Below are 24099 nucleotides of genomic sequence, written 5' to 3'. Positions count from 1 at the left end.
TCAACACGTATTTAAACTCCTACTATGTGCCAGGCACTGAAGATAGTTCCATAAATGAATGAGACTAACCCTAGCTCCCGTGGAATTTATGATTCTTTCTTTTCCCTTTCTTCTTTAGGGCTTTTCAAAATATGAAGCTAAAATCATCATGCCCTGTGGTTGTGTCCTTTTGCTCAGAGTTTCATCAGAAGCACATGTAGGCAGGACACTAACTCAAGAAAACCCAATGTCATTTAAACGTCCCTGCCCTCCGCCTAGCAAATAAAAGTGGGTGTCATGCCCATGCAGAAGGCTGTCCAGAAATGGGGTCCTTGATGACACATTCTGCTCAGGGGCTCAAGGAAGCCAGGAGGCCACAGCAACAGCGTTCTTAGAGCACACCCACACCACTCTTCAAATAGATCCCCTTCTTCCATACGCTACCGCTGGCCATGCCTCTTGTGCACTGGCTCAGCTAATCCTGGCAGCAACCCTGTGGGCGATGTGATTATACAAGCTTCCAGCTGGCGGGCTAATGATCAGACTCAAGTGCTTTGCCCCAAGACTGCAGCTGTATATGGCAGAACTAGGATTCAAAACCTACGTCCCAACTCCAAAGCCCAACTCACCACGCTGCCTCCCCTGCCTATTTGCTGCCACACCAGGTCCCCCATCCAGGTGAGCTGACAAAGCACAGGTGACCCCATGCACTGGGCTAAGTACTCAAGGAAACAAGGCTCACGGTGGCTATGATCTTTGAGAAAAGAGTGGGAGGAACGCAGGGGACGTGATGAGAATCATACCAGAGAAGTGGGGAGAAGAGGAAAGAGAACTGGAGACAGAAAGCTGAATCAGTACTCATTCCAGAGAGGCTGTTACTGCCCAGGCTTGGTTTCTGGATCTCCCACTTCCCAGGTCCGTGACCTCAGGCAAGTTACAAACACTCCTAGGATCTCAGCAGCTTCGTTGGGGAAAATGCGAGAACCACCCCTACCACCTAGAGTTTGTGTGAGGAACAAAGATAATGCAAATATGAAGAGTAAACTAAATGGCACACAGGAGGCACTTAATAAATGCCGCTTTGGTTTCTGAAGCCGAGATAGTGTGCTCTGAGTCTTCAACTGTTCTCCACATTTTAGTCATTTGATCATTATCATTATCATTACTATCAAGATAAAGTTAATTTCCACATGAGAAAATCTAGCAATTTGATGAAAGTGTTCCTAGGCCCGATTCCTAAGTTCTGAAAAGGCTGCCTCCCCAGGAAAACCAAATCTGCTGCTACTCTTCCGGGGGACAGAAGCTGCCTGCATGGCCGGTAGAGGAAATATGCTCAACTGCACTACAAGTTCCCAAAGCCCCTTGCTTATCAGGATCCAGTGAACTCACAGAGGACTCACTGGGCCTCTGAGGCTGTGTACACAAAAGCAGTCACAGTGCAACCATTACTGCTAACAGATCCGAGGCACCCCAAGTGCACAGAAAGCCCCAAACAGCCACACTCACAGCAATTATGTTGAAGAAGTCATCATCCCCCAGCGTGTCCAAAATAGATGAGACCGTTTGCTTGGCGATAGTCAGACGGAGACCCTTCATGCTGCCACTGACGTCAACTAAAATGACCACGTCTTTCGGAGAAGTCGCTGCCTGGATGTACCTAGACCAGCGGAAAATGAAGTAGAAATGAATCCTGAACCTCCCTCCCTGCAAGGTTTCTCTTTAAAAAAAATAACTGAGCCGTGTTGACCATTTCCTACCATTTTCGGTTCCTGCAGTCAAAGGCGATGACTCCATTCTCATCTGGTTCCCATTTAATCCCTAGAAGAAAAATGGAGTTGTAAGAAACCCCGAAACTTCAAATATTTATTCATAGCATTTCAAGGCTGCTCTGCTTTGCTGATTTAACGGACAGGGTGAAAAATCACATGCAAAGACCAACCCTGGAGCTCCTCACATGCTCCATCACATGTAGGGCCATACGACGACAGCAAAACGCCCTGAGCTCACGTGCTCCAAGACCTGCTGGAGAAGGGTGACGTGTTTGCGACGCACTGTCCATTAAGAAAGGACACGAGTCCAGTCCCTTCCCATGGCAATAATAAAGTTAGCCAAGGTCTCTTCTCACTGTCCCTCAAGTCATTAGACCGAGTGGTGTCATTCATAGATCTCCGGGCAGAGTTGGGCCCCATCCCCGGACCTGGGCAAGGTAATCTCTATTGCGTAGTGGGTAGAAAGCATTTGATATGTTTCTATCTCAGAATATGCACAGGTGTGTTCCCTCCTCACTCCGGTTTTGAAAATCAGGAATTTGGGCCTGGCTTTCCACAATGAAATGAAATGAAATTCCCCTAATTATACTATACAATGAAGTTGGAATTTCAGGCTTTGAAGAGCCTGAAACACTGGAGAGTTTTCCCGGTGTGCAAAATGGGACTCAACACCCTTAGTCACATGGTTTGCAGACAGGTTGGGAAATGTCCCAGGTGTACGGTCTATATTTACAACTTAGTTTTTAAAAATAAAATTTCATTTAAAAAGAAAAGTGTTTGCTGCCTAAAAGTAAGATAGGAAATCATTGTTTTCAACCATCAGTGCTGCTTAGGGATGGAGGATTTGAAACATAGACTTTGGAGTTAAGAAAATTAGGAAAGAAAAATTACGGCTCAGGAGAAAATGATGGCTCGGAATATAGCACTGAGAGTCTCCATTCCAATTAATAACGGCCAGCTTTCTGGACCACACTGCGCTAATAATTGGCAAATGCTTAAGATAACATCCCCAAATTGTTACACAGAGACCTGTGAGATGGCAGTTTGTAACTCAAAGAACCATGTTGTTCTGTCCCCCTTATATCTACATTTCCCACCTGCAAATGTGCCTAAGTTAAAGAGTTCCCTGTAACAAATCAGAAAAAAAGAAGCATGAGAAGCCATTGCCAATGGAAGGTCATTAGGAACAAAGATAAAACAAAACGGACATGATATTGTACACTAAGGGACAAAGACACAATTTGTTTGAAACACATTTGACACTGCTTTGCAGAGAGCCAATATAGCTGGGATCACACAGTTTTGACACATAATGCAATTACATCCATGGCGAGGCTAGGGGATGTTCCAATTTATAATTCTACAAAGAATTGCTTTGAGTTCAATACTGTGTTTCCTCAAAAATAAGACCAGGTCTTATATTAATTTTTGCTCCAAAAGACGCATTAGGGCTTATGTTCAGGGGATGTCCTCCTGAGAAAACATGAGAGGGCTTATTTTCCGGTTGGGTCTTATTTTCAGGGAAACATGGTATAAAGATATTTTTTTTTAAATGTTTTGACTCATGGTAGGCATTAATGGATGTTTTTGAGTTGAATGATGGAAAGTGTTCTTAGACCAGGAGCACATGTGGCCATCCTCCACTCCGCCGCCCACTCTGCCGTCTGTATGCGCCACTGGGAGGAGAAAATGTACAGTTCTCTTTTACTGCCCCAGCATTCAGGCCAAGGCCTGAGGGAAAGGAGTTAATGACAGTCCATGCTCTCCTTTTGGACTGAGATCATTTCCATGTAAATGGGCTTGTAACTCCTTCCCAGTGCTGCTGAAACAGTGCTTTTTGAAAAGCTGATATGACATAGTCCGCTGGGTCAACCTGTAAGGGGTACAATTCCAGAGAGAAACTGGATCAAATGGGATGACCCCAGACCCTTTTGTCTCTGAATCACAATGTTCATGAGACGCCAAGCACTCTGCCAGTTGATGGACCCACAGCCGTGACTGAGAAAGATGGGCCTAGCCTCCGCCCCCGACCTCAGGAAGCCTCACATCCAGCAGACAGGCCGACACTAGGTAAGAAATCACAAGAACCAGAGATGTCAGGAAGAAGTAGCTCAGACTATGTTAGTGTATGAAGGTGATTCTAATTCCTAATGTGAACAAGACATCTTCTTTGAGCTGAGAGCAGAATGATGGTGTATTAGTTTTCTAATATAGAGAGAGTCCCACAACCTGGGTGGCTTAACAGAAATGATTCTCTCATAGTTTTGGAGGATAGATGTCCAAAATTAAGGTGCTGACAGGGCCATGCTCCCTCTGAAGGCTCTCGGGAAGAATTCTTCCTTGCTTCTTCTTAGCTTCTGGTGGCTGCCAGAAATCCTTGGTATTCCTTGAATTGTGGCTACACCTCTCCAATCTCTTCCTCCATCTTCACATGGCTATCTTCCCTCTATGTCCCTGTGTCGTCTCCTCTTATAAAGGCCACCAGTCATCTTGGATTTAGGTCCCATCCTAATCCAGTATGATCTCACCCCGTCTTACCTAATTACATCTACAAAGACCTGATTTTCCAAGTGGAAATCGGGTCTTTGTAGATGTAATTAGGTAAGACGGGGTGAGATCATTCTGTCACATTCTGGGGCTCCAAGCGGACATGAATTTCGGGTGGAAACACTATTTAACTATTAGGATTAACTATTTAATCCTACCTGTGGGTAGGATTTGTAGAACATGTGAGGGTGGCCACAGGGTGAAAAATACCCCAGGCAGAGAGAACAATGTTTGCAAAGCTCCCGAGGCTGAGAAGAGTGCAAGTTCAAGGAACAGAAGGAATGCCGGTGTGGCCAAGCACAGAGAACGGCTGTGCCACAGGAAAGGATGACGGCAGGAACCTCGAGGCCCAGGCCCTCCCAGTCAGGACATTAATATTATCTAAGACCACGTACAACTTCATGATCCCCTTCAGCACATGCAAAGGAACAGTAGAGCCATATAACACTGTCCGAAAATCAAGCCACACACTGCCAGTATAATTCCACGTGGCAAAAGGATTTAAGACTGTCCAAAAAAGCTAAGAAAAACTACAACAAATAGCACGGTAAAAATTCAAGTATCTTTTTGGCCTCGGAATTTCTTTCTGGTTGACACTCATCTCCGCTTTTCATAACCTCCACCTCTAACAAAGGGTGTCTTGGTCCACTGCTTCTCTTCTCTCTTCAGTGCCAAATCTTTTTCATAAAACTTCCCTGGCACTGCCAATGACATCCAAGCTATTTCCATAACCCACCACCTGAACCAACACTAAATATCCCATTGCAACCTGGGATTTCTCTTCCCTATCTCAGAGTAAAAAGTCCAGATAGATGCGGAGAGAAAGGAAGGAAAATCAAGAGGTACCAGATGCAGGTTTATCCCTAACTGGATAAGTTCTGCCCAATTCCTTCCTCAACAAATTGTTTTTCACTTGGCCGAAAATCTAAAGTTTGAAGAACTTTAAACTTTAACAAGATTTTAAATCTCTTCCAATATAACTTTCGCTCTAAAACAGCTGATCTATAATGAAATGCCAACTTCTAATGTGAGTTGAGCTGCCGTCCAATTGGGCCTAAGGTATCTTCTGCTACATTGGCTGTGCATGTCTCCAGAAAACAAACAAACAAAAACTCCTTCATTCAACCAATGCCATTTCCCTTAACAATCTCTTGAGCAATCCTTCACCATGACAAATGAGTACGTAACAAAAGAATTGCTATGAAGATTATGAACTGCGACTTCCCATGATCATTCATCGGGGTGGCCCTGTTGAGCTGTCAAGAAGAGAACTCCAATATGAACCACACGTTATCCATTGCTAAACCTGAGCTTGGTGAGGAAGATGGGCAAGAGAACAAACACAAAGCAATGCTGTGCACAGAACCGACACTTGATATACGAGTATGACTAGCCAACAGCTTGCCTGAGTCCACATTTGCAGATTTACTTAGCCATCTGTTCCCCTCCTCGTGACTATACTGTGCCCCAGCTTTCACTTTCATATGGCACAGAAATCATGACAGAAGGTTAAGAAAATAAATTCCCTTTGTGATCATCAAGCCTTCTACTGGAACAAGCTCCCTGAGATGTGGCTCTGGGATGGTGAGAATCTGATGTTGGAGAAATGACTGAGCCTCTTACAAGCATCATACATAAATTTAATTAGTGTCCTATATTTGATTAGATATTGATCTCTCCATGCTGTACGGCCAGTTTTCTCTCCATATAGTTAAGGACTGTTAAATACAGGGAACTGTCAGCCAGCCATATCATTTTGGATAAAGGTAAGAATTGGCCAAAACAGGAAGGATGGCTCAGCTCTGGTGACCCTATCCAGGTAGAAACTGGGACAGACACAGGATTTTAAAATCATGAACTGGACGAGGCTCCCAGGTAAAAGGCTCACTGTGCAGGTATGAGTCTGCCTTCTGGGAGATGGTGAGCCTGGAGAACCCTACTAACCATAATGAGCCATCACTATGCAAATGGTAAACAGAGGGGACCTCCAGTGTCCAGGGCTTGGTGGATATTGGGATCGAACGGGTGAGAGCTTAGAAGGACTCAGAGAAGAGGAAGCGATGGGGAAAAGAAAGGGACCATGACTCTCTACTGTATCTATGCCAGTTCCCTGCTTTTTCACTTAGACCGACTGGACTGCAGCCAGTAACCCAGAGAGACAGTAGCTCGATCGTTTCTGAGGAGTGAAGGCTGCTACTACCAGTGTGATGGGGGACACCAGGTCTGGTGGACTCTGATCCACTGAGTGATACATCCATGTAACAATACACACTGAGTACCGACTGTGTGCTATTCTTGGTGCTGGTGACAGAGTGATGGACAAAACAAATGTGCCTGTCCTCCTGAAGGCCGATATCCTAGTAAAAGAGGCAGGGATTGCAAGCCTGAATGGCTCAGGATTGTAGGCCAGCGTTTATATTTTATAGGGTAAGAAGCATCATGAGAACGAAGGAAGAAAGGTAGCTGAAGAATTAACACCATCACCAACTCCCTTTTACCCTGTTGGTGTGACTTAAGGTAGGCAGTTGATCTGTAGGCCTCTGTTTATTTATTTGTAAAAAGAGGATTATAGCAGCTCCAGCTCATAGAATCATTGTGAGGATCAAATCAGACAATGCTTATATAAGCACCCAGCAGAGCTCTCCATAAACAGGGGCCATTGTCACTATCACGAGTATGAATGTTAATATTCACAGCACCCCAAAATGCTCCCAAGGGTGAAACTGAAATTAGCAGAGCTTCGATAAGCCCTGAGTAACCAGTGCTGCAGAGCCCAAAGGCCCTTTAATAGCATTTTATTCTGTTGCTGTTGTTTGGAAGGGCCTATCGGAAGTTCTCTGCTGAGGGAGACCTTTTGCAATGCAGGCACTAAAAGACAAGACCAGTAGGACCTTGGAAGACTGGGCATCGGGCTACAGAAAAGTCTTCCTACAGAATTATACTGTTCATCATAGTGGATACTAGCCCCCTGTGGCTATTTGATTTTAAATTTAAATTAATTAAAGGTAAATAAAATTCAAATTTTAGTTCCTCAGTCTCACTAGGCACATTTCCAGTGCTCAATAGCCACATGGGGTCAGTGGCTACCATCTTAGACATTATAGATACAGAACATTTCCATCATCGCAGAAAGTTCTTTAGCTGGCACAACGAAAGTGCAGACGCATGCCCACAAGACCTAAGTTGAACTTGTGGAGGCCTATGTAAATCTTTACAGAAATGGACATCACAGGTATGCTACTGGGGTAATGCTGACTACAAGTCTCCTTCCAGTAAGAACTTCTTCCCACCTCCAGAAGTTGGGATCGGCGCCCCTTTAATGTGATTTCCCCAGCATCTTCTATTTCCCCCACTTTAGCAAGAAACTCACTGTACCATGCTGACTTGTTCATCTGCCTTTCTTCCCATAATGGCCACGGTCCCTTCCTTTGGGTATCCACTTAAGGTAAGGCTGCAGTAATCCTGACTAACCCCCATGGTTCCAGATGACTGGCCTTACGCGCTGTCCTAGTCCCCCTGGCTATAGCATGTGGGCACGTGACCCAGACCAGACTAATCCTTGGAATTCCATTCAAACTATTGAAACAGATGCTCTCTCGTCCCATGGAACCATAACTAAAAAAGAATTCTGCAAGCCCACAGCCATGTTCCCCATCACGAGGCAATAGCCTGCCGGTGAAATAGGTCAGCATAGAGGAAGGTAGAAATGAGAGATGAAAGGAAAGATTCAAAATCCAAATGACATCGCTGAGTCCTGGAATCCAGCTGTGTCTCAAAACAGCCCATTCCCTGGATTTCAAGTTACATGAGGCAATAGTGTGTTTCTTGCTGGATCTAGTTGTAACTGGGTTTCTGTCGCTTGCCACCAAAGTCCCTGATGCACGCATTTCCCCACAAGAAGGAGCTTCACAGGGGCAGAGAGCTTCTATGTCAAGTTCATTTTATCCTCATGGCCTCACATGGGGCTTAGAACAAAGCAAGAACTCAAGACAGACGTTTGTAAGAATAAAGAAACATCCCTTTTGCTTAAGATCATGCGTACTTATCATGGATTTATACTATTATACCACTCTAAACATGGAAATATGCAACCTGAAAAGCAACCCATCCTGGCGGAAGATGCCCACGGATCACTTTTCCAGCAATCATGTTGTGTCCAGGAGACAAGAGATGTGCTCCTGTTCAGAACTAAGCACTGACTGACCATATGACATTTATCAGGGCATGAAACACCTTTGGAAGAATGCGATTTATGGCTATATTAACATAGAAAAAAAATGAAGAAATTTTACAAAGTCAAAATTCTGCCACAGTGTCATTAAAAAACTGTAATCATTTCTGAGTCAACTGACTGATGAAAACTTTGCACATAATCCCCTTTATTACACAAACCCTTTCTGAGGATTCCCTTTTGTTATGGACTGAGTGTTTGTGTCTTCTGTCCCCCGAATTCCTATGTAGAAGCCCCAACGCCCCATATGATGGTATTAAGCAGTGTGGTCCTTGGCAGTTAATTAGGTTTAAATGAGGACATGGGATAGAGCCCCCTTGGTGGGATTTGTGCCCTTCTAGGAAGAGTAAGAAATACAAGAGCTTGCTCTCTCTACCATGTGAGGGCTCAGGAACAAGGCGGCCATCTGCAAGCCAGAAAGATGGGTCTCACCAAGAACCGAATCTGGTGGCATCCTGATCTTAGACTTCCCAGCCTCCAGAAGGATGAGAAGTAAATGTCTGTTGTTTAAACCACTCAGTCTATGATTATGCTATGGCAGCCTGAGATGACCGGTACACCTTCATTTTAAAATTTCCTCTTGACCACCGTTTTAGGACTTCCTGCTGGTGGAGACAACAGGTGACCTGTGGTTTCTTATCTGCTCCACCTTCATCTAAATGCCACATGGTAAGATGCAAGACGTCTTTGTGGCTTCCTCAGTGGATCAGCCACCCACCATGCTCTCATTTCAGCCACATCTGCGTTACATTTACTCTCTGTTTTGTGGATCAAAGCAGATTGCAATTTGGTGACATTGGAACTGTAATAGGCCACTGTTTATTATAACATTATCTTTAATAAGATGCTTATTGTTTAAATTTCTGGGAGCTCCAGGAGGAACCATGCATGCCCGGCTGAACACAGCTCTTGGGAAATGTTGACTAATCTGGCGAAGCAGATTGGGCCAGCGAATCTCAGGGGACAGATGCTGTGTGCAGGGCAAACGTCTCTTCCAGGCAGAGGCTGGCAGTCTCTGGGCCTCAAAGTGGGAAGACATCAGGTGCCTAATGTTACTTAATGAAAACATAAAAGACTCCACTTAATTGTTCCAAGATTGTGCAGGGTGTTTTTTATTTTCTCCTTTTTTTTTTAGGGTGAGCTTGTTAATTTCTACAGCTGTGTTGCTGGCACAATTGCAGCCTCGAGTCTTGTTTTCACAACTTACAAGCAAAATTAAAACTTCCCTTTTTAATTAAAATTCAAACCAAGCCATAATGAAATTCCTATTGCAAAGTAGAGGCCTGGGAGGGCCCCAGAAGAAACACCTGTTCCATAGGCACGATGGCCCAACTCTGGCAAATACACTCATTTGAAGAGGCTGCCTGTGGCTCTTAAGGATGGGGTGCTGACCTCAGTGGTGCTTTGGCCATTTCAACCTCTTCTTCCAAGGGCACTCAGCTCTGGGGTGGGGACACCCAAGGGCAGATGTTCCATTTCTTCTACCTGTTGGTCAGAATTTAACTCTGCCCAATTATGACTTGCTTCATTCCCTGATTACAATAACAGTAACAGTAATAATAATAGTAGTAATAGTAACAAAAGCAAACTCTTGTCCAGAAAGATTCAATATGGTATGTTTCACACTCCAATTCCCCACTTTTGGTGGCAGCTCTATGAATTACTCTATTGAAAAACATGCTAAAACCACATCTAGGCTCAAATGCCGTGTGTGTGGGTGTGTGCGTGCACATGTGCACACGCATGCAAATGCCACACTGCCACCCATCTTGCCCCCTGACTTAACAGTTTTTTCTTTAATTGAAGACATGACAATACTGTATTAGTTTCAAGTACACAACAGAGTGATTCAACATTGAAATACCTTACAAATGATCACCACAGTAAGCAGTAACCGCCGGTCACCGTACAAAGTTATTATGGTACTACTAACTCTATCCGCAGTGCTGCCCACTACATTCCCATGGCTTAGTTATTAAATAACTGGAAGTTTGAGCTGCGGAATCCCCTTCTCCTCTTTTGCCCGTGACCCCGCCCCTTCTGACAACCATCAGTTTGATGTCTGTGTCTATAAGCCCGTTTCTGTTTCATTTTGTTTGTTCATTTCTTTTGCTGTTTAGAAACTTTCATTTTCTCCTAAGGGAAGGGAGAAAAAATTTAACCCTGAACCCTAAAGGAAAATAGTACAGGATCATTAATCTGAATCATGGTCCTTCATGCAGGATACTCACCTGGATACTGCCTGAAAAAGCCCTTTGCACTTCCAAAGTATTGCCAAATGAGAGATGGGTCACGGTCAAAGTTATCTACAAAAACTTTGTTTAGAGATTCGGACCAATAAACCCCGTTGACAATCGCTGGGTCTGAAACAAAAGAGAGAGAAGAGGGCTGTTACAAACCAAAGTGAGATAACAACTGGCTGGCATCCCACATAGCTGGCAGTTATCGGCACGAGGCCTATCTTGCAAGAAGCTGTGAAGAAAGATGCAGCCCCCGAAATGCTTAGCTCTTGGGACTTCCATACATTAAGGCTTCCCCATCCTCCCTGAGCCCTTCAAGCCACCCAGGAACCTCTGCGGATGGCTCCTTACTTGAAAGGCCCATCCCTTTATTTTTAGCTTTCAATCTTGCATAGCCCATAGTTCTTGAGAAAGCAAAGAGAGACCATCTTAGCGTTGTTTTCCCTTTCCCTCTCCTGAGGCAGAACTCAGCATTAAAAACAGGAACAATATGTTTTCTCTCACTGCAATTACCTCAGCCAACTAGCTTGTTCCAACTTTCTCCACCTCAGACTTAGAAGTTTGCTTAAAAAAAAGACATAAAAGTAAGTAAATTAGAATTATGTAACTAAATCTCTCTACTTCTTTCGTTCAGCAGAATGTGGGCTCCGTGAGGGAAGAAACCGTCATGTGTTGGTCTTCTGCTGTACTCATTTGACCAGCATGTGGCAGAAACTCCAAAAACTGATGGATTGATGATGAGATGTATGGATGAATGGATGGATAGATAGTTAAAACGGAAGGTTTTTCTCCAGATTCTAGACAAACATCTACCCTTCTGCCCTGCTGTCCCATGAGCCACTCTCTTTTCCTCCCCCTTGACAGCCCGAAGATAACCCCATCTTCTGTCCATAGATGTAGATTAAGGGCACAGACACAGAGGGACAATAAACAAGTATGTCTCACATACTGGCGGAAGCAGGGCTCTGTGGTCACTGAGGATGCCCCGTGACGGTCCACTTTTTGTTTTGGTTTTTAACCTCTGAAGCTCCTGTTTCAAAATGATGCCACATCAAGCAACATTCTGCTCTAAGAGGAGAAATAATTGTCTGGTATGATGAGGCTAAGAACAACAACAGGATGAGCATGTATGTAATTAGGCAGAGTTGGAGGAGAAACCCGAGTCCTCCCCGTGGCGCACTTACTGTGCTTATCTTCTTTCCTGTCGCCTCACCACAGCCCTCCGAGGCAGGTTGCCTTGTTACCCTCCATGCTACACAAGTGGACAGTAAGTCCCAGAAACTGAGTCTCAGTCCCAGGACTGAGTCCCTTTCCTAGAAGCTCCCCACTAGAAAAGGACAGAGCCCCCGATCTGTGTTTTCCTTATTTGTAAAATGGGGTCATAGTGTCCACCTGAAAAGGCTGTTTGGAAGGTTAAACAAGTTGACAGAAAGGGTCTAATGGTAAAAGGCATTCACAAAGCCATCAGTGGAGCTATTCCACTGGCCTGGAGTTCCTGCGCCCTCACCAGAGCTCCTGGGGTACTCTGAGCTAGAGCAATCCCACTGCAATGTCCTTACTACAAAGATTCCTCCACACTACACAGCTACGGGCATGAGGAGAGATTGGGTCACACCGGTCCTCAAGCCTCACAGCAAGCCAATGAGCAAAATCATGCAAGAAATGTATACATCCATTAGGTACACTGACAGGGAAATTCATTCTTGGGCCCCATCCCTTTTCCACACTGTCTGGCCTTTGCCAGCTGGCTGTCCCCAAGATGTTCATCTGGAGAGATCTGAGGCAGGGCCCACACAATGGCGCCTGAGCCAGTGGGCAGACATGGCATCTTGTCTTACTGTCTCATCTCCGGCTGCCTTATTTTTCCAGAACACTTACTCAGATTCAATAGGCAACTGGGATTCTGACTCTCATCTCAAGGGTAAATCCTCCAACTCTTGTGAACAATAATAATCACATCATAACCTGGGAGAGTGAAAATGACCAATTCAACCTTTTACCGCAAAGCAATTTTGAGAAAGACTTTATCTTTACAATCCTGGAAAATGGAGTCCTTTATTGTTCCTGTCTAAGCTTGACAATAATTACTGACTCACTTTCTCCTTCAAAAGCCTCTTACATTAATCCACAAAGATGCAAATACAATAGTGACACTGAAAAAATCTATGGTTCTTGCCTCCTCCATCAATGGCCTCAACTATGTCATGTAAAAATCTTCCACAATTAGAAGCAAAAATTCCATTTCACTAGGTCACTGTCTCAACATGTGAAGGAGTCAAACAGTTTCCAGTTAGACCATGATTTTTGTTGAGTGTGGTTTTTCTGGGGGCAGTAAAAGGCTGCCCGTGCCTCAAGGCTGTACTGGAAATCTGCAGTTATCTCCTCGAGAACTGTGAGCACATTCAGAAATGCAAAAAGAATTGTGTGGGCTGAGGATCATTTCACCGGCTTCATTTGGGCATCAAATCTTGCTCTGAACTTATGCCTCTTCAAGAAAAGGGGGCTTCAATTCTCCACGGGCACGGTGAACGAGAGACGTAAAATCACTAAGACATGATGTAGCTAAAATGGGGGCTGTGTCGCACACACCCATTTGATCAAATATTTGAAATAACACTTCTGTTGACTTGTAAAATAATCACAGTGGATTGACTGCACAAGCTTGCTTAGCAAGCAAGTTAATACAAGGGAAAATCTTGAATTGCCGTCCATTGTTACTGTCATCGAAGAGATGAAAAGAAAACAAACAACCGAAAATACCCCACACCCCAAAACAGAAACATCGTGACATTATTAAGTGTCATGTTCATCTAAATGTTTAAGTTTAGGTTAAAAAAAAAAAAAGACCTGTTAAAAATAATTTTCCCGATATCACTGTCAGAGAGTGGAAGTGAAGTAGCCCAAAGGGCCAGTGCTTCCCATTGCACCCCATATTCCCAGGTCCCCAGCCCCTTCTACCATCTACTGAGGAGGTGAACGTACATTGGGGTATGGACCAGAACCCCAACCTGATGCCCCCTCTGTGGTTGCTGAGCAGATTTGCTTTCTTATGGTCACTTGTGGAAATGACAGCATCCTCCTAAGTAGCAGGCTTACTTTCTCCCTTGTTTGTGTTTTGTTTCAAAATTTGTTTAAAAGCCCCACTTGCTTCATTTAGGATTCTCCAAGAGTCTTAGATTAAGCTCAGCTTTGGCTTCTACCTTCACCCTAATCTTCTTAGATATTTAAAGTACTGTATTAGCTTCCTGTGGCTGCTATAACAAAATACCACCAACTTGGTGGCTTAAAACAACAGATTTATTCCAGAGGCCGGAAGTCCAAAGTTAAAATGTCGGCAGGATTGGTTCCTTCTGGAGGCCCTGAGGAAGAATCTGCCCCATGCTTCTCTCCTAGCTTCTGGTGGTCGCCGGCAGTTCTTGATGCTTCTTGCCTTGCAGATGCATCATTCCCATTTCTGCCTCCACCTTCACATGTCCTTTCTCCTCTGTGTGCCTCTGTGTCAAATCTCCCTCTCCATTTCTTTGAAGAAGCCAGTCATTGGATTTAAGGTCCATGCTAAAATCAAGACGATCTCTCTCAAAATCTTTAACTTAATTCAATCTGCAAAGATCCCATTTCCAAAATAGGTCACATTTGCAGGATGTAGTAGAGGACAACATTCGACGCTGTACATGTACTTGTACTTTCTACATAATATGTCCATGTTTCATGGTTTGTACGTATTCTTTTTAAAATCTGAGTTTAATACATGCAGGCTTTTTGCCTGTGAAGGCTGTTTAAAGCCCTTCTCCCTTTTCTTCTTTATGGGCACAACTCAGATTTTTACGTCTGCATTAGAATTTTATGAGCTTACCATTCTTCCTGACCTCTGTCAATGGGTCCTACCTGTACTGCATCAAGTTGGATTAAAATCATTTTGCTTAATGTCTAGTGTATGTGTCAATGCTCAGCTTTCTGTGCTCAATAAAGTGAACTCCACATAACACTGTCATTTTCTCCAATGTTCCTGTCCAGTCCACATCAACTTATTATTCATGTTGGTCAATATGAAGTCCAGGAATAGCAGTTCTGCTTCCTGCTTCCTCTACCTTCTGAGAGATTAAATTACCTCCGAGGCCAGTCGAAAATGTATCAGATGTTCAGCTCTTAGCGAAACAGACGACTAGCAGATGTTTAGAGAGTAGGAGTCCCACACCACCTTTGTGACCAATTTGCAATTTGTATCAGAAAAAGATCTCACACATCCCTGATCTGTCTTTGTAACGTATCATATAACCCATCGAAAAATCACCTTTGTAGTTTCCTTCTTTTATTTCCACCCAAATAACTGCTCTCACCTGTGCTTTCCCCGCAGGTTGGCACTTTGCTACACGGGGGTCACCTGGTGTTACAGATGGCTAACATTCTCTCTGCACACTCCCTCTTACACATACTCACATCACACAACTTTCCCTTTTAGTTCTGCATTTTTGAATGAGTAGCCCCTCCTGTCATCATATTTCTGTCACCAATTCCATCCTCTTGAGTCCTGCCTGAGACCAGGAGTCCCTTGGGTTCAAGCAAATTAATGGACGCAAGCACTTAGCACAGCAATCGGCACATACGAAATGCTCCCAAAATAGTGGCCATGCAGTAGTAAATGAATAAACAGGTCCCGAGAACTCCCAACTTTCATCCCTGTTCTCTCCAGCAGGTGTCACTGAGCGGCACCCTCACGTTGCCACGAATGAGTCTGGAAGTCAGGCTTTGGAGTTCTGGGCTTGAGACCGCATTCGGCGCTTGTTAGCTAATAGCGTTGGACTTGTGACTTAACTTCCCTGAGGCCAGTGGCCTCAGCTACAGACGGAGATAGAAGAGCCTACCCTCAACGGCTGCTGAGAGAAGGCACGTAAGCTGCTCAGCAGCGGGAGAGGTCTATACCCATCAGCGGTACCTCACTAATAGCATGAAGTTCTGTGGTGAGCCCCCAACCCCCGAACCAGAGCAGTCCAGCCGTCTTAACACTCTCCAGGTGAGACTCTACCTAAGTCTCTTCCTCCCTTCCTCACATTACCAGGGCAAGTCACTCTCGATAAGTCTTTCATTCATTTGTCCATTCAATGAATATTACTGAGCACCTACTATATGAGGCATCAGCAGTGAACCAACAGACCATGACGCTGACGTTTCAGTCTGAGCAGGGGAGACAATGGACAAATAAATGAGAATTCCAAATGGAAATGGGTGTGACAAAGACAATAAAAAGGGATGGCAGGCTTGAGAGTCAGCTTGTTTGGAAAGGGTGAAGGGGAGTAACTCAAACTGGGTGGTCGAAGATGACCTGTTTGAGGAAAGAGGTGAATGCTAAGTAGGCAACAGCCCCAAAATGTCTGGGCAAACAAGAACATTCTGGGCAGGAGCAACAGCAAGTTCAAAATCCCTGAGCTGAGAAGAAACCAGTGTCTTGAGGAACAGCAAGTCAAAGAGCGTTGCTGGGACCTTGTAGACAAGAGGGAGAGGTACAAGCTGGCGCTGGAGAGGTGGGCAGCCCTGGTGATGATTTTAGCAGATCAGCAGTTTCCTGACAAGCATACGTTTTCTAAGAGACACAATCTGTGTTCCAGGAGCGCCAAGGCCCATCATGCTTTTATTCGTGGCTCCAAAATCAAGTTTCTTTTCTTCTGACATCTACAGGGAACATAGCCTGCTTCCTCTTTCCAGGACACACCCGTCAAGCAATCAGGAGCGTCATGCCTTAATACTTGAGTTTCTTCTCTGGACCTCAAAGTCATCTGATACGCAGTCCATCTTTTTTCTCAGTATTATTTACTCTCCAGTGAATTAGCAACACTGTATTAGTTTAAACTTGCCATTTTCTCCCAAAAACTATGAATCCATTTCTAGAGAATCTGAGTGTACTTGGGCAATGATAGCCTAATAGAGAATCATAAACTACTGTTACCCCAAAACCGTTGTTTGAAGGGAAAGGACTCAAAGGGAAAGGAGTTCAGGTTCAACCGGGCTTTTAAAGTGTGGTCTTTGTAAAGAAGGTGTTTGCTGCCTCGAACAAGGCTGGAGAAAGGATCTCTGGCTTTCCTAAAGGTCTTTGAAGGTCTGTGTCTCCTGAATGTGAAATTAGACGGAGCACCGGGAGAGGGCTTGAGTCTATACAGGAGTTTTCCTCAGTGCTGCATGTTGGACTAGATTCAAGAGGAGAATGGCTGAATAGTTTTCATGTCTCCCATTTCAGCAAGTAAATGACATCTCTCCCATTCATTCCAAATAGATTATAGATTAAATAATGAATAGTTTCAATGCTAATTATGAAGCACTTATATGTATTGGAAAATAGCCCTTAATGTGTGTTGAATTATAAAGTAGGTTTATTTGCCAAACATTTACCCTTCCTCTAAACTTAGTGATGTGCTAGATATTAAATGCAGGTTTTACATTTAATTCACAAAGCTGGAGCCAATTTCTGGCAGCCCTGGGACGGGATGGGAGGGATGAGGGGAACTCATGGCCCAGTGTTGAACCACTCTTGATGGCAGTTGGGAAGCAAAATGAATGGTAAACACTCACACCTACCAGTCTGGCAAATTCTAGAGGGTGCTCTAGACTCTCAGCTGGATGCCTCAGCGTGCTGGACCACAGGGTTAATTCCCAAGTGAGATTGCACGTCAATGATTAAACCTGTTATTTTGTTTGTTTTATTTTGTTTTATTTTTTTATGCCTTAAAGATATGATCTTTAAAGAGTCCTCCTCCCTTAACATATTTTAAATTTGGTGGAGAAACTTGCATTTGTTTCCCTCCTTGTCACTCCCTATTCTCCCGGAATAAACCATTCCCAAGTCTCTGTCAGAGATATTAAAAAGGAGACGATCATGTAACAGGAATGAAAATGACGATGATAATGATGACGACGACGACGACGACGACAGCAGCAGAGGTTGCCATTCTGGGACATTTACATTGTGCCACGCACTACGCAGGACCCTTTCCAGGCAGTTACAACTACTCCTCCCAGCCCCATTTTACAGATGAGAACACTGATCCTCAGAGTACTGAAGTCTGTTGCCAAGTACCTCACCCTGCCTGAGGCAGAGATTATCTAAGTTCCTGTCCAAGTTATTCGATGGAAGAAGTCTTGAACAGAGGCCTTGGATTCTATTTACTGCCTACCAGACAGTTAGGAAGGGGTAGATGATTGGGATACCACTAACGGTACAGTCTAGACACCAGGTAACAGGTGGCTCAAAGCAGGCTGTCTGCCCCAGAGAGCAACAAATAAACTGGGTGGTCCCTGCGGGAGGGGCTGAGATTAGGTTTTGTGGGGCCCTGACATGGTAGATCTGCACCCAATGCTGGGACGTGTGTGTGAGTTGAACGGGACGTGGTGGATGAAGACAGGATAGTGCTGGGGACCAATGCTGAGCCCCTCTGCAAGAGCCCCCTAACACATCCCCCTTGGGATCTCTGCTGCAAAATGGCCAGTGAGATTGTTTTGTCACCAGCAGCATTTAGATTTGGGATCTGCTTGCAGAGAGGACATGACAAGGCCTAAAATGTTAGATACAAACTCTAGAGTAAAGATACGCACATCTCAAAGCACTTCTGATTCTGAAATGGCATTTGATAAACTGCAGTTAAGCGGGTATTCTCTACTGTAAACCACCTCTTTCGATATGTGCTATTTCCCTACTGGGTCTACCTGCAGGTATCGAACAAAAAGCTGAAGAACCAGAACCTACCTCCTTCCCGAGGTTTTGCTCCAGTTAGAAAGGGAATAAGATTCACCTTGGACAGGTGTAGAGATGGGGTGACACAGAATAACCCTTTTCCCACCAGCAAGTACTACCATGTTTCCCCGAAAATAGGACCTAGCCGCAATCGGCTCTAATGTGTCTTTTGGAGTAAAAATTAATATAAGATGCGGTCTTATTTTACTATAATATAAGACCGAGTCTTAATATAATATAATATAATATAATATAATATAATATAATATAATATAACATAATATAATACCGGGTCTTATATTAATTTTTGCTCCAAAAGACGCGTTAGAGCTGATTGTCTGGCTAGGTCTTATTTTCAGGGAAACACGGTAGAACATCAGCCTTGCAAGCCCCCTGCAGTGGTTCCCTGGAGCTCAGTGTCCGGCTCTCAGATCTGTGCTAATCAGGCAGACTGCCCACCCTGCTCCAGAAGCGTCCGTAGTCCCTGCTAACCCACCACGCAGAGATTCAGCAGCACTGCCTGGCCACCCAAGCCTCTCTAACCTGGCCCAGGATCCCTTTTCAAATCCTCTTCCTTCCCTTCCAGCTGCCAACACACACTCACATAGGCACCCTGCCCAGTCTCACGGAGGCTTTGCCTTTCTTCTAATTGTTTTACTTATTGTAGCTGTTACTACTACCGTTGGACAACCCACTTAAAGGGTGTAAATCATGCCATAGTTTCTAATATCCCCAGGAGCACTTAGCACCTGTACTGGATGCAGCACGCATTTACTCATTCACTTAGAAGGTACTCGTTCTGTGCTCACTGGGTTGCCAGGCACTGAGATGGGATTTGAAGATAAAGCAGTGGGCATAACCAGGTACGGTCTTTCACCCAGTGGAGCACACAGTCCACGAGAGGAGCAGAGAACCCAATAATTATCGAATCACGTATAAAATTACAGCTGTAATTAGCACAAGAAGGGTCAGAACGTGATGCTGGGAAACATATTCTTGGAGAAGGTCATCCTACCAGCACTGATCAGCTGGAACCTTCAGAATGAAGAGGCATTAAGGGGGTGGGGGAGGGGGAAGAATGTTCCTGGCAGAGTCAACTGCAACTTTAGACACTGGTAATCCAGAGACCAAAAAGGAAGCTGAGGTGTCTGTGTGTGTGTGTGTGTCGGGGGGCATGGCGGGGGTGGGGAGGCACCTAGGAAAGCGTTGAAGACCCCAGTCCACAGGCTGTCCTCAATCTCAATAGCAATGAAGCCCCCTGGAGGGTTGGAAGAGGGGGTGGGTACACACTGATGTCATTTGGAGAGCAATCGAGCCAAAGCAGGCAGACTCCTGCAGCTGCTCTACGGGAACATAATGGTGCTGACACTGGGGCAGCAGAGTGAGAGAAGCCAGTGGCATCGAGAGAGGACGTGCTCAGCAAATACGTGCTGGCCCAGGTTGTGCACTCTGAAGGCAGGCATCTATGCCCGGGCTAGAAGTTCTCCTTTGCATTGCCCAGGCATCCCAGCAAGGAGTCCCAAACAGCAGGAAGCCTGGAGGGCAGTGCTCCAGAGCAGTGCACCCTGGGGGGGTGCACTCACAGGTACCTGGCGTGCTCCTTAGATCACATCCAAATGTAAAACAGCGACTGATGGCAGCTGGATTATCCAAACAGCTGGACTGTCCAAGATTTGCTGACTAACACCCATTTCTCTGTAGGAACAATCCGCAGAATGGACATCCCTCCCAGCCATTCTTGCAGCGGGCATCTACTTGACAGAACTTATTCATTCGCAGCAGGAAAGAATAGAAGTGAGAAGAAAAAGAAATCCTTGACCACCCACTTTTGGGTGTTGGACCCTTTCAGCGATGCTCTCTTGCTGGGCGCTGCCATGTGCCACATGGTACCCGCTGCCCCATGGCCCTCATTCTCCATCACGCTCACTGCTCCTGGGAAGGCTCACTATTTCTCCAGGATGAGGGGACTGAGATCTGGCAAGGGGAAGACACAGAACCAGTGAGACATAGGCTGTCCTTTACCCGAGGTGTCCCTTGGAGGATGGCTGTGCAGGGGATGTGGGTCACGATGGGATGGGGGTAGGGTGGGCTGGGGCTCAGAGCCCCGATCCCTGGGCCTCCATCCCAAACACGCTCTCCCTCAAAGGAAAGCCAAACAAACTCTTACTCATTCGGTCAAAAAGCACCTGAAAATATCTACGTTAGCTGAAGCCTTGTCCTATGTTCCATGGGGAAGGAGGGAGAGGGGGGACACAAAGAAGCAATTCTAGAGAAAATGGATGTATGACAAGTCACATACAATAAAGAACAACACCCAGTTAGAGAATACAGAGCTGTCATCATTCAGTAAGAACCCATTCCTGATACTCACTCAGAAAGTCTCCTCTCATTTCAACTGTTCAGAAGAGAGAAAGAAATTTAAACGGTCCTTTCTTCCATCTTCCGGACAGGCCTGGCTCCCAGTAAAATATGATTTTGTGAGCCTGCCATCTGTGCTGATGCTATCAGCTTTTTATTGATATTTAATATAAACACAGCCCCGAGGCTAGCAGGTACCTTGACAGGGTCTGAAATATAATTGCCAGGGAACTGTACAAATGCGTGTAGCAATTAAGGAGCTGTCAGGGATATTGCTGGTGCGAAGACACAGCGCTTGGGGCTGGACAAAGGAAGACCGGCTAAGCAGGGAGGTGAGGGAACCCAGGGCTGCGAGCAGGAAACAGGGCAGCAGACTCACACATCACAAGTGCTGTGGGCTCAGAAATCCCATGCAGTGAGATAAGTGAACTAAGGATTTTCAAAAAGGGAAACGGAGCCAAGTTTGACTATGCTGTTTGCTTTCAACACCTAAAGGCTGAGAGCTGTCTCTCCTGCCACTGCTCTGAGATACATATTGTAGAGACAACTTGCAGCCTTGAGTCTGGCTTTCCAGAGAAGACTGGGTGAGGGGACATGAGGGCGGAATGGAAAGGGGGCACGGAAAGGAATTTGTATTCTGCACTGCTTTTAACAGCTGGCACAGTGATACCAGCCTGAAAAACTGGCTTATGGGTGAGAAAGATAGGGGAAATGGGGATGAAAGGGGAGTTCTGAGGTGAGAAGAAGGGAAGATGCACCAGCTGGAGGGCAAGGTCCAACAGGAGGGTGAGCCTGTGGAGGACCAAAGAATGCCTCTGTGCCGACTTCTCGTTGTAAGTCCTATGCTGTTACTGAGTTAACAGGCGGTGCCGTGGTGGTGGGGAGGGGGCGGCCATGGTGATGGGGGTGTCGACACAATCTCCTCCCTGCACCCGGATCTCTTGTCTTCTCTGAGATGCCCTGGAAGCTTGGTTTTGGTGACTGGAAGAGGTGGGGTGAGAAAGGGAGTGTTACCTAATGAATGGCTGGGGTTTGGGGATCAGAATGACACGTCTAGTGAGACTAAAAAGCACCATACTTGGCTTCTCAATTCCTATGAGGGCAGCACCCTTTTTCAAATGGAATGCTGCTGCCTGAGATCAGGGATACCAATAGCCAACAGCGTAGTTAGCATAGAGAAATCTTGATTTCCTCTTTCTTGAAGGAAAGGAATGGATGGAAAGAGGCTTATGCTCTGCCCTCACCCCTCCAAACACACACACACACACACACACACACACACACACACACACACACACACTCCACAGCCCATCCTAGGTAAGTGCTTTCAAGTAGCACACAAAGAAACCTTTCGAGTCTTTCTTAGTTATGTATTTCATGATGTTAGAGAAATTTTAACCAACACACCCATGGATACTCAGATTATTGTGCAGAATGATGCTAAATTTGTTTAGGTAAAAAATGAGTCCATTAATTGAAAGAAAAGCATTAAGTAATTACACAGGTGTTGAGCAGAAACAGATGAGGTCATAAGTGTGGCCCATGAGTGACAGGCTGGGGAAATGCAGCTCCAATGGCTCAACGCGGCGACGCTCATCACGAGCTCCCACAGTCTCCCTCCCAGGTAACTCACACCAAAACCCTAACAGCGTCTAGACCAGTGTGTGGGATGGCAGGTGACATATGAACATATTCCTTGTACAACGAAAACCGCGTATTTTCCTTCAATAAAATCCTCTATGCCTTCCTGCTCTGAAACTGACAAACTCCTCGAGGCATTCAACCCCAAGGATATGAAAGTGTAGATGTGGTCACCCAGCAAAGGGCATTTCTAGTTCTACAACCCTAGGAGCATGTAAACAGAAGTCAGAAGTATGACTGAGAAAGTACAGAAAGATACTCTAAGTAGCAGACGATGTTCTCTGCAAGTAAACAGCAGGGAAGATCCGCCCTCTCACAGACCTCCGGGGAGGAAGCCAATTTCGTACTGAGGTGGTTTTGATGGATATGGCACCAAAGGGACGGGTTTCACATGGCGAGAACACTATAAGGATTCGCTTTTGATGCCCAATTTCATGTGAATATCTACAGGTCGTAAACCCTCTGGATTGTATCACTGGATGTTCAAACTGCTCCCAAAGAGCATGATACACACTAGGAATAATGCCAGCTTCTAATAATATTGGCCAAGAACTAGTAACAAGGAGGCTCCAGCCATCTTTCCACCAGACCTCACTCACCCTATGAATTCTTTTATCAACTATTTATTTGGCTTGTTGAACAATAGCAGTTGGGCCAAATTAATTGAGACCAAATGATGGTGTTCAGTAGCTAGTGCACCCTAATTCCTGAGTGGCAGGGACCAGTGCTCAAAGATCCCTCCTCTTGTCACATAATGGCTCATGAAAAATCAAAGGGGATAGGTTCAAGTCTATGAAATGATTTATAACTAGGGTGCCCGTACAATTGATCACCTGAACTGGATCACCTGCGGGGGTGTCTTTTCATCACTCTATAGGGACAACCACTGTAAAGTGGGTCTTCCCTCAGCAAACCAGAATGGATGGGCACCCCATTTATAACTCACCCCATTCCACAGGGCATAGAACTGATAGATTGTGTGGTGTGCGTGTGCATGTGTGTGTGTGTGTGCATAAAATTGTTAATCTCTGATGTGATCATGACGTGTAGTAGGTTGGTTAACCAAAAAGGATTAGAACACGGAGTCCTTTTTAAAATAATACACCACATGCCTTCTTTTAACACTTAGCCAATTATTACCTTTGAACACTTAGGACCATGGCCTTTTGAGTATTGTGCTAGTTGTGGGCATTCAGCATGCTCTAGACACCAGAAATAGAAAACATTAATTAATCCACTAAATTGCTTAACTGGAAGCTACTTAAGAGTTTCTACTGTAATGATGTCAATGCAACCTCGATTCTTCAAGTTGTGGATCTGTCCAGTTTAGGGAACCAAACACCATACTCAAAATACCTTAAAAAATATTGGACCCCAGAACGAAGAAGATGAGGGGTAAGAATGGCTTAAAAGATAGATTGCTCCATAGATTACCAGTGATTTCACCAAGGCCCTGGCTTCCATCTTTATTTCTAGTGTGTATCCTACTGGGCTGGCTCCATCCTCAGACCCTTCTTGTCACATATCCTGGCCTTTCACGTTACAGCCCTCACCCCAGCATCTGTAGCCTTTCCCCTTACAGGGCCACAAAGTAGAAACAGCACTTACAGTCAT

General features: G+C 45.1%; 1 protein-coding gene across 1 annotated transcript in view; it reads right to left on the bottom strand.

Moving 5' to 3' along the window:
- The window catches only part of CACNA2D3 (calcium voltage-gated channel auxiliary subunit alpha2delta 3), an 841437-nt gene that overhangs the window by 442912 nt on the left and 374426 nt on the right, over positions 1–24099 (bottom strand). Inside the window, 3 exon segments of the mRNA XM_033132710.1 lie at positions 1486–1636; positions 1737–1797; positions 10758–10889. Coding sequence (XP_032988601.1) covers positions 1486–1636; positions 1737–1797; positions 10758–10889 — 344 coding nt within the window.

The sequence above is a fragment of the Rhinolophus ferrumequinum genome, chromosome 17 (assembly GCF_004115265.2).
Source record: "Rhinolophus ferrumequinum isolate MPI-CBG mRhiFer1 chromosome 17, mRhiFer1_v1.p, whole genome shotgun sequence".
Taxonomy (NCBI): Eukaryota; Metazoa; Chordata; class Mammalia; order Chiroptera; family Rhinolophidae; genus Rhinolophus; species Rhinolophus ferrumequinum.
The sequence above is the reverse complement of the archived record's forward strand: the minus strand, read 5'-3'. Positions and strand labels throughout refer to the sequence as shown.